Source organism: Fundulus heteroclitus, chromosome 20 (genome assembly GCF_011125445.2).
Source record: "Fundulus heteroclitus isolate FHET01 chromosome 20, MU-UCD_Fhet_4.1, whole genome shotgun sequence".
In the NCBI taxonomy this organism is placed as follows: Eukaryota; Metazoa; Chordata; class Actinopteri; order Cyprinodontiformes; family Fundulidae; genus Fundulus; species Fundulus heteroclitus.
In genome coordinates this window covers 9,874,718-9,888,242 of record NC_046380.1, presented here as the reverse complement: position 1 = coordinate 9,888,242, position 13,525 = coordinate 9,874,718, and the positions used below count along the sequence as shown (strand labels likewise).

At 39.3% G+C, this 13,525-nt stretch overlaps 1 protein-coding gene across 8 annotated transcripts in view; it reads right to left on the bottom strand.

The window, feature by feature from the left end:
• The window catches only part of pacsin1b (protein kinase C and casein kinase substrate in neurons 1b), a 43,851-nt gene that overhangs the window by 10,889 nt on the left and 19,437 nt on the right, over nt 1–13,525 (bottom strand). For 2 of the 8 annotated variants that reach the window (XM_036152049.1, XM_036152048.1), the window contains exons 2-4: nt 5,877–6,002; nt 1,216–1,372; nt 703–938 (exon numbers count right to left, since the gene is read on the bottom strand). In XM_036152049.1, coding sequence (XP_036007942.1) covers nt 703–938; nt 1,216–1,372; nt 5,877–5,936 — 453 coding nt within the window. In that variant the 5' untranslated portion in view covers nt 5,937–6,002. The other 6 variants (XM_036152047.1, XM_036152054.1, XM_036152053.1 and 3 more) reach the window with 6 other exon arrangements.

Genomic DNA, 13,525 nt, shown 5'->3' with positions numbered 1-13,525 from the left:
GTGACGGATTTAGCCAAGTTCACTGAAACCAGATAAATACTGATATGCCATGTGATAAATGTGGTTTATGGTTGACATGCAGTAAATGGGAAAAAAAAGGTACCTATAGATTACTGTCAATACTGATAAGTTAACGTGTTTAATCAGTAAATCCTTCATGATCAGCTCACATACAAGGATAATTAGGAGATTTGTTAATCTGTTAATGGCGCCACCTTATTAATTGTACAATAAATCTATCAAATACTAACTGCTATAGTTTAGAAGATATAAAGAGTTGCTGGCTAAAAAAAAAAAAAAAGCTGCCGTTTAGTTATTTAATAAAAGTCAGTTTTCAACTCAGTACCTGTTAACTTTTTACTTAGTGCATATGTTTTTAAAATTAGACTTGTTAGAAGAAATGCATAAAAAAATACACCAGTATAAAGTTCTAAAACTCATCTTACATGTAACCAATACAAACTACGTTCATCCTGAAAAAAAATATTTTAATGGGGCAAACCCATCACTAGAGGAAATCAGAAAAAACAATTTAGCGCTTTGGTGACTTTTTAATAAATGTCAGAATCTGTGGCTCTCTCTCTCTTTTTTTTACATTTTTTTTTTATTTTTATTTTCTTTTTTCATTTATTATTATTTTATTTTATTTATTTATTTGTTTTAAAATATAATTTTTATTTTATCTGGGGATCTCTCTCTCACCTCTTTCAGCTTCTTGGCCCAGGGCTTCTGGGCCTTCTTGAAGCCTTCCTCTGCCTCTTTGGTCTCCTTGAATCCTCCCATCATCTGTTTGTGGTACGAGTCCTTCTGCCAGTTCTTCACCTTCTCAAAGTCTTCGCTCATCAGGTTGTTCTTCACTTCTGTGTGGAGGTCGCTCACCTTTTCCGCCTCAGTCATCATCGCCATCCAAGCCTGCTCCACTGAGCCGTACTGAGGACCTGGTGGATGAATTAAGATCTGAGCCTTATTTTAACTCTAAAATAAAACAGATACTCTGGTAAAAAAAATACTATTTAGGCAATCTGCAAGGTTCATTTGAGCACATTAGACCGCTCAGTTCCTTTTGGCAGAACAAAAACCAACAAGTTTATATCAGTTCCTAATTTGTTTTTGCAGCTAAAGGGGGAATAAGACACAGATGTCCTAAAGGTACCATTGAGAATTTGGCACCCAAGCAGAAAATGAACTGAAAAACAATTGTTACTCCTATTGCACCTTTATCTACCAGCTGCCTCCATCTCTTAGACCAGTCAGTCAGTTGCTGTGCGTAGGCTTTCTCGATTTTGGCACGCTCCTGGATGCAGTTCATCAGGTCATTGCAGAGTCGATTGCCATCATCAATGCGCTTCACTGTGCGCTTGTAGTTCCCGACCTGGAATAAAAGACACAAAGCACCAGTGCGAACATGTTTACTAAAATTCCTCAGGTTGGCTGTTGCCTGCGAAGAAAAATGTTGGTATTATTGCTGCCACTTACTATCACCGAATCCAGTCACCAGTTTATTATTGATTATTTGATCTCTTGACATGTTCGTGTATCTACACTTAAATTTCAACTCAGCATGTACAGTAAATCACACCCAGTTAGCACCAATGACGTCTCAAGGCGCTTTTGCAAACAGGTCTATTTCACGTGCAATCATAGAGAAACCAGTCAGATCCAAATTTAATTAATTTCAGCTCAATGTTTTTACATTTTACAGGGGATCGTTTAAGAGGATATAAGCAGTAAATATCTTACCTACAATATATAGCCCTCATAACCTCTTCACATTGAAGAAACACAGATTAGGTTTCCAGTCAACAAGAACTTTAACAAAAACTTATTTTTTCTAAAATAATACAGATTGGTTTGTGCAGATGTTTTATAAATGACCATCACATTTTAGCCAAAATGTAGTTATGGCAGGCAAGATATTGACAGCTTATACCGTCACAACAAAGCCACAATTTGCAAAATGTGAATAAATCCAGTGGAAAATATCGTATTTTACTGCAATATAATTAAATTGCACTGTATCCAGTGGCAGAAAGTGCAAACTGCATCCAGCTAAAACACCTGAGCTAGCACCTGGGTTGTTGCTCCTGGGTGTAACAGAGGGAAAAACCTTGTGTTGTCTTTGGACAGAAATAATAATTAAATACAATTCTGTCTATTTAATTCTACATGAATTAAAATATGGTTAGGGATATTCCCTTATCCTTAACCGTAATATGGAGTAACAGTGCTTTTGTACCCTTAAATTATATTTCCTACCAGAAAAACTTGTCTACATGGAAATTGTGAAGCAATGCACATATATATGCACACATACATAATCACAGAGAATAACCTAAGAAAGATGTTGCCATCTACGCATTCTAAAGTTGACAATACAAATGTTTCCTGGTTTTCTAAACAACATGTTTTTGGTTGACACTAAAACTCTCAAACTGCTTTGTAATTTGCCTCTCACAAAAAGCTCAGTGGGTGAGGTGTCACTTTTCTCCCCTCAGAGCCTGCGGGAGATCCACAGAATCAGCAGGAGAAGAGACCGCCGCTGCCGCTCTGTGAGGAGTTAAGCAATCCGAAGTAAAGGGTGGGTTTATATCATATAATTTACAACCCTCCTTGGGCACAGGAACGGCCACCTCCCAGAGAGCTGATAGCTTCCCCCTGAGACACAAAGCTGTTCAGATAAAAAACTGAGGTTGAAACCCAAGTTTACAGCCATTATTCACCACCTTTGTGACCATGAACAATGAAAAACATCTACGCTCCGTGTTTGAAGACTAACTGCCTGCGAGACATTCTGAAAGTGACTTTCCACAAACCTTAAGTGTGGACTAAAAGGAAGCAGCTGAGGATGTATAACAGTACCCCCCCCCCCCCCCCCCCCCACACACCAGTCCTTTGCCTCGGCCGCAGCCAGCCGACTCAGCATTCAGCAGGCAGCACTGCAGCATCTTTACTCTGATGCAGGGACTGTGATGAAGCGACCGAGTGCCCAAAGCAGATGTTTTCCCTGATCTTGCTGATTTCTGAACGCACAACACGGAAGTAACCCGAGGATGAAGAATTCAGTCTAAGATGAAGTTTGATTTAAACCTGAAGAATGTGAACAACGCGCTGTGACGCTCGATCCTAAATGCAATAACTGAGAGTAGAGGCACTTGGCAGGCAGCATGCTTTGAAATGAGGTGAATCTATTCCAGCTTCGCACACCGTGTTCAGTCACCAGATCTCATAAATAATAGGTGTGCTTCGGTGAACTTGCAGCTCATATAACCTGGGACTCTTTGTGTTGAGGAAAGGTTGTTGCTGACCCAAAACGCTATGACGCCAGCACATAATAACCTTTTTAATTCACAATACATTCAGTGTTATTGGCATGTGTTTTTTTCCAGCTATGCTAATATGTAACCAAGACTCACCCTTTTTTGTTACATTTAAAAACAGTTTTAAGACACTGTTTCCACTATTTGTAGCCAGGTTTTAAGTCATTTATGAATTGAAACAGTTTGCGTTACTATATGTCAGAAGATTTTAGCCCTCCTGTTCATTTAGGCATTCCTTTTTTCACTAGGGGTATGTTTGATTCAGTTTGGTACAGGTGGTTCGCTATTACAACTGAATGTGTCGCAAATGTGGGCGAAAGGACGCTCTTTGTTCCTCAAATAATGACTCCACCCCTTAGCCAATCAGAGACACAGCCATCTGCCATGACGTCGTCAAGACGACTTCCTGCGCTTGGAAACACACCGAAGCATGCACTAGAAACAGCAATGGTTCAACGTAACCGTTACTAGTGGGAACGCATAATAAGCGGCACATACCGAAGCAAAGCGCCCAAAGTTGGTACTACCGGAAAAGGGCCATTGGTGCTAATCTCCGTCTGATGAGACTGGTACAGGTTCACAGGGATAAATGGAAAATAATCTCAATTGGAATTGCTGTTCAACAGCTATTTTTTTTGTTTGTTTCATGGTCACTTTATCCGGAACCTTACTGCATATTTGTTAACATTGCAACTGTCAACCGTTAAATCACTGCTGCACTTTATCCGGAAATCAATTGGAATTTATCCTGTAAATTACTGCAATTTACTACTGCATTTTAATCCTGTACTGTAAATTCACAGCAACGTATCCTGTAGAGTTACTGCAATTTTTCTGAGCTGTATGAAAACGAAATTCCGTTCTGTATGCACTCTGTGCATACAAAATGACAATAAAGAAAGTCTAAGTCTAAGTCTAACTTATGTTTGCATTTTAATAATAATTGAATCTTTTGGCTCCAGATTTTTTTTGTGTTCATCCCTGGATAGAGCCTATGTAACTGGATTAAAACCTACGTAAACTGGATTTAAACCACCTTGCTCCACAATTTTGACTTTTTGAACACGGCTGGATTGCAGCAACAACAAAAAAAAAAAAGAGAAAAAAAGAAACAAGTTTCAAAACTGCAATCACGACAGTGTTTCACAGTCCAACCACCGACTAAAATGTTTTGTCCCTTATGCTTTCCTGGTCCTCCAACCAAAATGTTTCCACCACAGGTATTAAGTCTTTCCGCAGCAGTAAATACATTGCTGGGACATTTTTCCTCTAAGAGATACATTTTGCATTAAAACAGCAACTTGAAAAACTCAAAGCTTTATTCATTCTTCCAGCAACCAGCAGTTCCAAAATGATGTGCAATTTGGAGGTGTGGGCATTACTCCATTACTGGGAACCTTTGCAAACATATTTCCAAGCGTAAGGGGTCATTATAGGATTGATAAGGATTGATAAAGAAACTGCAATGCTCCATCAGGCACAGTGTAATGGAGAGTGCAGTGTCTTTCTGATGTACAAGACCTCTCCAAGACATTGCAGAGACTGTCCACATTCTGGCTGATTTAGACAAATCTAATTGGTATGAAGGGAGCCTTAAACTTATCTTAAGTAAAAAAATTGTTTTTTTTTATTCTGTTCTCAATGTTTATTCTTTATTCTTTATCTTTTGTTTTTTTATTCTTTGTTCACTGCTAGATGACCGTGTGCATTTAGTCCAGATACCTCCTCCTAGCATCAGCGAATCCCTGATTCTTTAACTTTCTGCTTTGCCGCACCTTTTGATGTTTTGTAATCTGCCAACTTTTTGCCAGAATTTGGGTCACACCTGACACCTAGACAACCTGATGACTTCACAGCTGATCTAACATCTTCCATCCTCATTTCTGCATTTTAATGAAAGGAAACCTGTCTGACATGTTTCACAGCCGCAAGACGCTGATAGCTCCAAGGGTGTACAGCTGCAGACAACTACAAGGAGGTTAATCCTTAGAAGTCAATAAAAGTCAATACACTGCCAAATCTGGATAACTTGGCTGTTATTCTCACAACAGGTAGAAAATACTTGAGAACAATGACTTAAAAAGTACAAAACCTCAATGATAACAAAGCTGAAAGGGAAGAAAATAAGAAAACACGGGTAGCTAATGCTAGGGGGACACAGGATGAGAAGCCTGTGAGGCTTTTTAGTATTCCCAACGTTGCATTCAAACGAGTAGATTAAGTTGCTTACTCATCTCATCCTTAAATAATGGCCTCAGGATGCGACAGTTTGTCACTTTGTGGAGAATTAGTGTGGGTGTAGTTACCAAGTGGGGGAGTGTGAGCTATCCTGAGATTAGTGCGCCAAACCCTCTTGATAAATCTGATGCTATGCTTACTGTCGAGCACATCCCTGATTTATGTGCAGATGTGAGTCTAAACAACGCTGATAAACGAGGCTAGGCGTCGTATTTCTTCTCGCCCAACCCAGACGAGGAAGGTCTGCCGGTAGTTCATCACAATGCAGTGTCACTCTGAGCTCAGGGTTAATCCGTCAAACACGGCTGCCTTCTTTCTCACCTCCCAGAAACTGTCCGTGGCGTCCTCCCGGCTGGCGTACTCGTCGTAGCCTCCAGACATGGTCCCGGGTTTGGCAGGGCGGCTTCAGGCTGTGGGGGTCTGCAGCAGAGTGGCGCTCCTCATGCACTGTGGGGGAAGACGAGAGAAATGTAAACCCCTGACAGTCAGAGCTGAGGGAAGAGCTGGATGAGTGGCATGACAAAGTGGGAGCTTTTAAATCAAATCAAAAGTTCTAAAACAATATCACAAAGCTTTAAAGGATTTTAGTGCCGCATGTTGCAATCTGATGTGGTAATTATCACATCTCAACATGTTTTTCATCAAATCTCTGCCTACAATTAAGTTAAATAAAACGCAAAGATGAGATAGATGGGACAAAAACGCTTATGTGCGTAAATAATGCACATAAACAGCCGCTGAGATTACATGGCCTCTAACTCAATCATTGTTTGATCCCTAAAATTTTTATATTCTGCTATGCAATAGCCCGTTTTATTTATTTGCCTGTCCACAACCGAAACTAACCAAAACATTTTTTATGAACAAACATTGCATGGAAGAGTTGCCTCTGAGAAACAAATACAGAACACATAATAATAATAATAATAATAATAATAATAATAATAATAATAATAATAATAATAATAATAATAATAATAATAATAATAATAATATAATGTTTTTGCTACAATCTTTCTTCTAGAAATTATGGGTAAATACAGCTGCAAAAAATTAAGCTCAATATGTTTTTAATGAGTAATTTAAGTCACTCAGCTATTTCATGAGTCAATTCTGCAGTAAATTACATTGATGACCTTCACAAAAAGAGTTAAAATAGTGCAGCTGTTTGCAGACACGGGTTGTTATTTCTCACAGTCCTAGACTTGGACAGGTTTTAAAAACTTTTCCTAACTGCAGAGCAGATTTCACTTCTTCTGGTCAACTATTATTATCACTCGCTTAAACACTTTCAGCAGAAAACAAAAGCTTTGACACCAGCACTACCAACTCACAGGATGAATTTATGGAAATAATTGTAAGAGATGAACAAGAGAGCTCGGTTCGTGTTTGTAACGGACCACGGACACGGACAGGGTCTAAACACTTCAGCCTTGGTGTCGAGGAAGCCACACTGCCACCTTCATCAGTTCTGGTTCAGTGTGCAGCCCACGCACTGCAATTCCAAAACAATCAGCGCTGCCAGACAGGCTAAAAAGCTCTAAAACAAGCAGAGATTTCAGTTAGCCCTCATCTGTCGCTCACTGGCTGCTGCCAATGCTATAAACGTTTATTACAATTTTATAAAATCAGCCAATGGACACTGTAGTCTAAAATCTTATTTTATCACACATAAAGATTTCTCTTAGAAATAATAAGTAATAATAATAATAAATAATAATATTTTAAATGAGACATTGATTTTAAGAAGATGAACAAAAAAAAATTCAACAAGGAAAAGAAACTGGTTTTACAAAAAGTCACGTGTGCTCCCTCATTTCTTTACATTTTGGTTCCAAAGAGTCAATATATATATGTATACACTGCAAAAACAGATCTAAAAATAAGTAAAATGTTCTTAAAGTTAGTGTATTTGTCTCTGATTTGAGCAGGTGAATTAGATAATCTGCCAATGGAATGAGTAATTTGACCCCTAAAATAAGATAATTAGACATCCTGCACTTGAAATAAGATGATAGAGATGAAGTTGTTCCTATTTTAAGTGCAAAAATTTATTCCATTGGCAAATCATCTTATTTACCTCCACAAATCAAGGACAAATACATGAACTTTAAGAACATTTTACGTATATATACATACATGGTATATTTATATATATATATATATATATATATATATATATATATATATATATATATATATATATATATATATATATAGATAGATAGATAGATAGATAGATAGATAGATAGATAGATAGATAGATAGATAGATAGATAGATAGATAGATAGATAGATAGATAGATAGATAGATAGATAGATAGATAGATATCATGCTTACTCAAGGCAAACAACTAGAAAAATAAGAAAAAGTGGTTTCATTATGATTGTCAAATATTGAAATGAAAACAGTATTGGTCGTTAAGCCATAATTAACCCACATCTTCCTTAAACTTTTCTCTCCCCTCACAACAACGTCTCCATCACTCTGCACTACTATATCGACATCGAGAGCCATGAGAGTCCATCTAGCTGGACAAATATACTACTGGCCTGCCAAACGGGACTGCAAGGTCTTTGAAATATGACAAACCATAAAAATACAACAACTTAGTAAATATCGCAACCAAACAGCGGTGATGTTGAGCCAAGCAAACATTATTTATTATGCACTTTAAAAACAGCAGAGACTGACCAAATACTTTACAAGTTAAAGCAAATAAAATATTAAAGCTAAAAGTAGCAACATGAAAATACTGCATAGACAAGAAGAAAGTAAAAATTTATCAATGTTGAAATACTGATTGAGTGTTAATGAGCTGCTTTTATAACACAATTTGCTGTCATTTCTTTCACTGAATCTATGAAAAATAAGGAAACTAATCGTTTTTTTAGTCTGTCAAAGAACAAAAACGTTATTTTACCATCAGCAAGGTGATCTTCAAAGAGCACAGTATTATCAGCCACAGGACAAATCTGTCAGGTCGATTGTCAGGTCATTTCTAAAGGCATGATTTTTAGATGCTTTTACCTGTGGTAAATATCGGCTGTCAGGCCTTTTTTTTTTGTTAAAAAAAGGCCTGACATTTTTTTTCTTCTGCAGTTTCCAGGTTCCTTATTTCTTAGGTTCATACTGGACATACTGGACAAAAGCTGTCATGTCAGGTACAAGGACTGGCTCAAAATAAGTGAAAAGCAATGAAAAGCCACAGGCAAACCTTGAAGGATCTTCAGAATGCTGTTTATCAATAACCTGACCAATCAGATTGATAACGTGCAGCTCTCTAGTTCTGCACGTTATCAACATGGGACTGCTCCATTTGAACTTCAGCAGAACTCTCTGAGCTGATTGGACGAAGCAAGACCTTGTGCCCGCCTACCAAAGACTGGTTTTAGCCAATCACGGTATCAAATTAAAATGTAAGCAGCAGGCGTTATGAGAAACTACAAGAAGGTAAACTAGTCAACGCACTTCTTGCTGTTCTACTATCAAAGATGAAATTGTGGATTTTGACAAAGCAGCAGCAGCTAAGCATGAGTCCTCCTAACATGTTTATGCTGGTTCAGCTGCTCTTGCTTTCGTTACACCGGTATGTCCCGCCTTAAATCTCAATACTGCAACGTGATTGGCCCGAACCGTTTATGGTTTGGACACAAACGGTTCAAGACGCAGCGGTACAAGATGGACTCACGCGTGTTTGTTAATGCACAAATACATTTTTCAGGCAAGGTTAGTTTATCAAGACCAGCTTCTGGATAGCAAGAAACAATAAGCAACAATGGCAGTAATACTTTTCATAATATTTCAAATCTAAACTTCTTTTAGACTGGATCCCTGAAATACTTGGGAGGGCACTATTCACTGAGGTTTTTAATGTGAAGCAAAGACCAAAACTGATTCACCACTCTAAGTTTATATTTTTCATTGCGAAAAAAATTATTGAAACATAAATTTTCTGTTGACACGTGAAAGCAATTTTATCCAAAATCAATTATAACCGGAAAAAAAAAAAAAATCGTGGCTTCAACTTTTCAGATGTATTACAGTTATTTTATTCATGCTAATATGGCACCTATACTAGTGAATAAATGTTTTCCACTGTAACAAACAGATGAAATAGTTGAGACAGAAGCTGAAGCCCATCTAGCTGTTGCAAATGAAACCAATTAAATAAAACGCAACACATTTTTCTGTAAATTTTAGATTCTTGTTTAAGCATGAATCCCAGTCACAATGTAAAACAATAAGAGACCATAATTCTACAACGATTCTACACGTGAAAACGATGTCCGTCACAGAACAGAAATAGAACAAAATGCAAAGGGGAGATGCAAATGGAATGGATGGCAAATATGAAAGAGAAGAACAAGAAGACAAGCTGCTATTATTGCATCTGCACTGACGGCGGGTTACATGTAGCCTCTGCTGAATACCAAATACCAATAAGCAGAGGATGACAGGGAAAACACTTCATGGGAAAAGGTGTTGATTGATGCAATTTCTGCTGCAGGCTTTCATCAAACAGCCAAAAGATGCTGAGAAAGGACCACCCCCGTCTGGAGAGCCATGACCAAGTCTGCATGATAAATAAGGAGTTCGGCATTTTGAGAAATGAGCTTATTTTCTTCCTTGCTGTGAGCTAAATGAGAGGATCAATGTTGTACTTGTGCTGGTTGCTGCATGAGTTGCTAAAATGTGAAACAGCAGGGGAAATAGGAGGAAAGGCTCTAACAAGAAGAACAATCCACCTTTCAGGACACTTTATCATGGTCGTTTTAATAAATCAACATAAAATCCAAAATAATTTTCAGGAGGCCAACCCACCGACTTCTACCTTTAACCACATTTTGGCAGCATATATATTCAATATAGGCCACTAAACGAAAAATAATGCATGCATACCTTGTGAGTCATTGCAGAGCAGGTTTCGAAAAAATGTCTAAAAAGTCAAGAAATTCATACCACAGCCTGGTTATCACAACAAAAGCATTTCATTATTTTATATCCTTCATAAAAAATATTTCTGATACACAACTTTATTAGATTATGAAACAGATCTGTTTAATTTATGATTAACAATGGTTTCTCCATTATTTTCACAAAGTTCTTAATATTCTAATGCTTTTAGCCAAACAGATCCCTCAATGAGCATTTTCTAAAATGTCCAACTAACAGAAAAACATCTCCTGAGATCTAAATAAAATGAAACTAATTAAAGTTTTCCTCTGAGACATTGGGACTTTGTTAGGAACCAGCCACACGTTTATCCTTTAGGTTTCTTTGTCGGAGGAAGCTTTGTCGCCAGCTTTTCACATTTCAACACTTTTAGATCAGCGTCTTGCAATAAAAGGAAGCAGACAAAATAATATCTGAAATTCAACACTGCTGATGCAAAAAAAAAGTGGTTTGATACCAAAGAGGCGTAGACGCAACAATAGAAAAGGAAGCATCGGTGATTTGTTTTGATCCGAGGTCAGGGGGAGGGGAGAGAGCTGTGCGAGTATTTGGGTCAACCATGGAGCAGAGCACGGAGCAACACAATTCACAATGAAACGCAGACTTGAAACGAGGAAGTTGTTTCCAAAACCTGCTTAAAGGAAGAGAGGTTTCCCTCCCAAAGCAACAGTTTTAGGGCAAAAACAAATGCTTTGCTCTGTGGCGGGTGAGCTTGAGACGTGGGTGCTTATTATGCCTGGTTGGGCCATTAACTACATGCTGAGAGGGTGGCTTTTGTTCAGCCTTGGCTTATTCTAAAGGCAGCGTGCAGAATATGAACAAAAAACATTAACTTGCTTTTCTTTTTTTATCAAAGCCAGCAGAGAGATAACAAACAGAGCAGAAACCCCAGACTGAAATAAATGAAATACAGAACCAATACTGCTGGACCCCGGGCAAAAACTCAACCACAAGAAGCATCCTCCGATGTTTAGTTACCAGCACGCCGCTTCGACTCACTCTTGGCTCATTCCTTTTCCTTCTGAAAGTAGACACCGGTTCCTATATTCACCATCCGCAGCCGTCACAAACAAGCAAGAGCATCCCTACAATGCAAGTGTGCCGACGATTGCCATCACTGCAAGCCGGCTGCACCGACATGTCCGAGGAAGGAGAACCCCGACACAAAGGCAATGCGAGCGCCTCGAGAACAGGGGGCTCACAGCCCCCCACAGCAGCAACAAAAGCCTACCTCCAGTCCTCCATGAACAGCAGCCTGGGGTGCAGCGAGGGAGAAAAAGGAAGCACGTGGGCTCCTCTAGCAGGCAGTCCTGCTCTTCATCGCCTCTCCTCCTGGCTGCTGATCTTTGCTGCGTGCTGCCGGTCGCCTCAGTGGTGCATCAGCGTCCAGAGCAGGGGAGAGAGATCTGTGTCTGTGGATCTTTCAGCCCGGCCTTCTGTGCAAAGTTTACATGTATCTGTGTTTTCCCACTGACTGGATGATAATCCTTGTGCTTTAATGGCTCAGATGAGAGCAGAGGCAGAGATAAGGGGGGGTTGGGGGGGCGCGGGGTGGGCGGGCTACTGCCTGAGAACGGCACCGAAGAAGCTTTGGTGGAGATGCATGAGGCACTCAATCAACAGAGTTCACAAACAATGTTGTGGCTTTGCTTTTTCAGGATTCGTTGAAATTAAACGGGTCTTCCACCGAAGCTGAAGCAGCTAAATGCCTCAGAGACAGAGTGCTTTGTCACGTTTAACAAGAAACTTAGTTCAGAGGAAAACAAAAGAAAATCAATTACCTTCTGACAAAATGAAAGACAGATTTTAGCCAAGTCATAGTTTACTGTTTTTGAGCTTATTTGCTTTATAGCAGATGTGCGAGCATGCCAGGCTGTTTGTTCATTTAAAAAAAAGTCTCAAGCAACCGTAACCGACCACTGAAAAACTGTCATTTATTTGTTTCTTACTACTATTTCTGCTACTTTCATAATCTTCTCCGAAGAACAGCTTCATCTTGCGTTTTATAATGGGCTTGAAAACTAAAGCCAGGACAGACCGAACCACAAGAACAGCATCTTAAGTTTATGTTTACCATATCTTTGGAGTTTGCAGGAGAAATCTGGCCTGCTGAACATCCCGAGAAAGAGAAACCGCAGGACACGAAAGATGACATGATTGTTCTCCTGCCTTTCCCTACAAAGACGCCAGCTGGTTCGACGCTATCAATAAAACACAGTAATTACGAAACTGCTGCAAGATTATCACAATTAGAACCTGTTAGGTGGAGTTTATCCTGATATAGCTGTACAATGTGTAAGCTCTCTGGTATTTCCTCGTGACCAGGCAGCCTATCAGCGCTGTTGACATACCAGCTATAAAATGATAAATAATTAACTTCTGATGACTTTCAGAGCCGATGCACATCTTTACTGAGACAAGCCTGCTGCTTTAGTAGCTTCTGAGGAGCATTTTGCCTCTGTGGTAGTCTCAGCGGGAGGCCTGATGGTTCTGCCAGCCACACTGACATGAATCCCAGCCTGACAAGACTCACGGCAGCACAGCAAACACGGCCGTCGGTCTCTGCCGACTGGTCAGTTCAGCGGGGAGGACGGGTGGAGCAGAGAACAGACAGGCTGCGGTCTGCCAGGTCTGGAGGAAGGCAAGAAACAGATGTTTAATGGTAAAAGTAACGATATGATGGCAGAAAGGTCCACAATATAAAAACCTAAACAAGCTGACCAGAGTGAGACTCAAACTCGCTCCAGCTTGCATAATGTGTTGTTCACATTGTTCAACAAAACGCCGCGGTTCATTTTTAAGGTTGTTTTGCTATTTCATTGTAAATAATGATTTGACCGGATAGAAGTCTCCCTGACAAAGAAACCAACTCCGGTTTAAGTACGGCTTATCTGCTCAAAGTATGAGTATTTTTGTTTATCCCCTTGTTTTTTTTTATTTATTTTTTTATCCAAATTTGTTCTTGAGAGGCTTTCAAGTGTGAGCCACCAGAAATGACGAAGACTCCTGGATA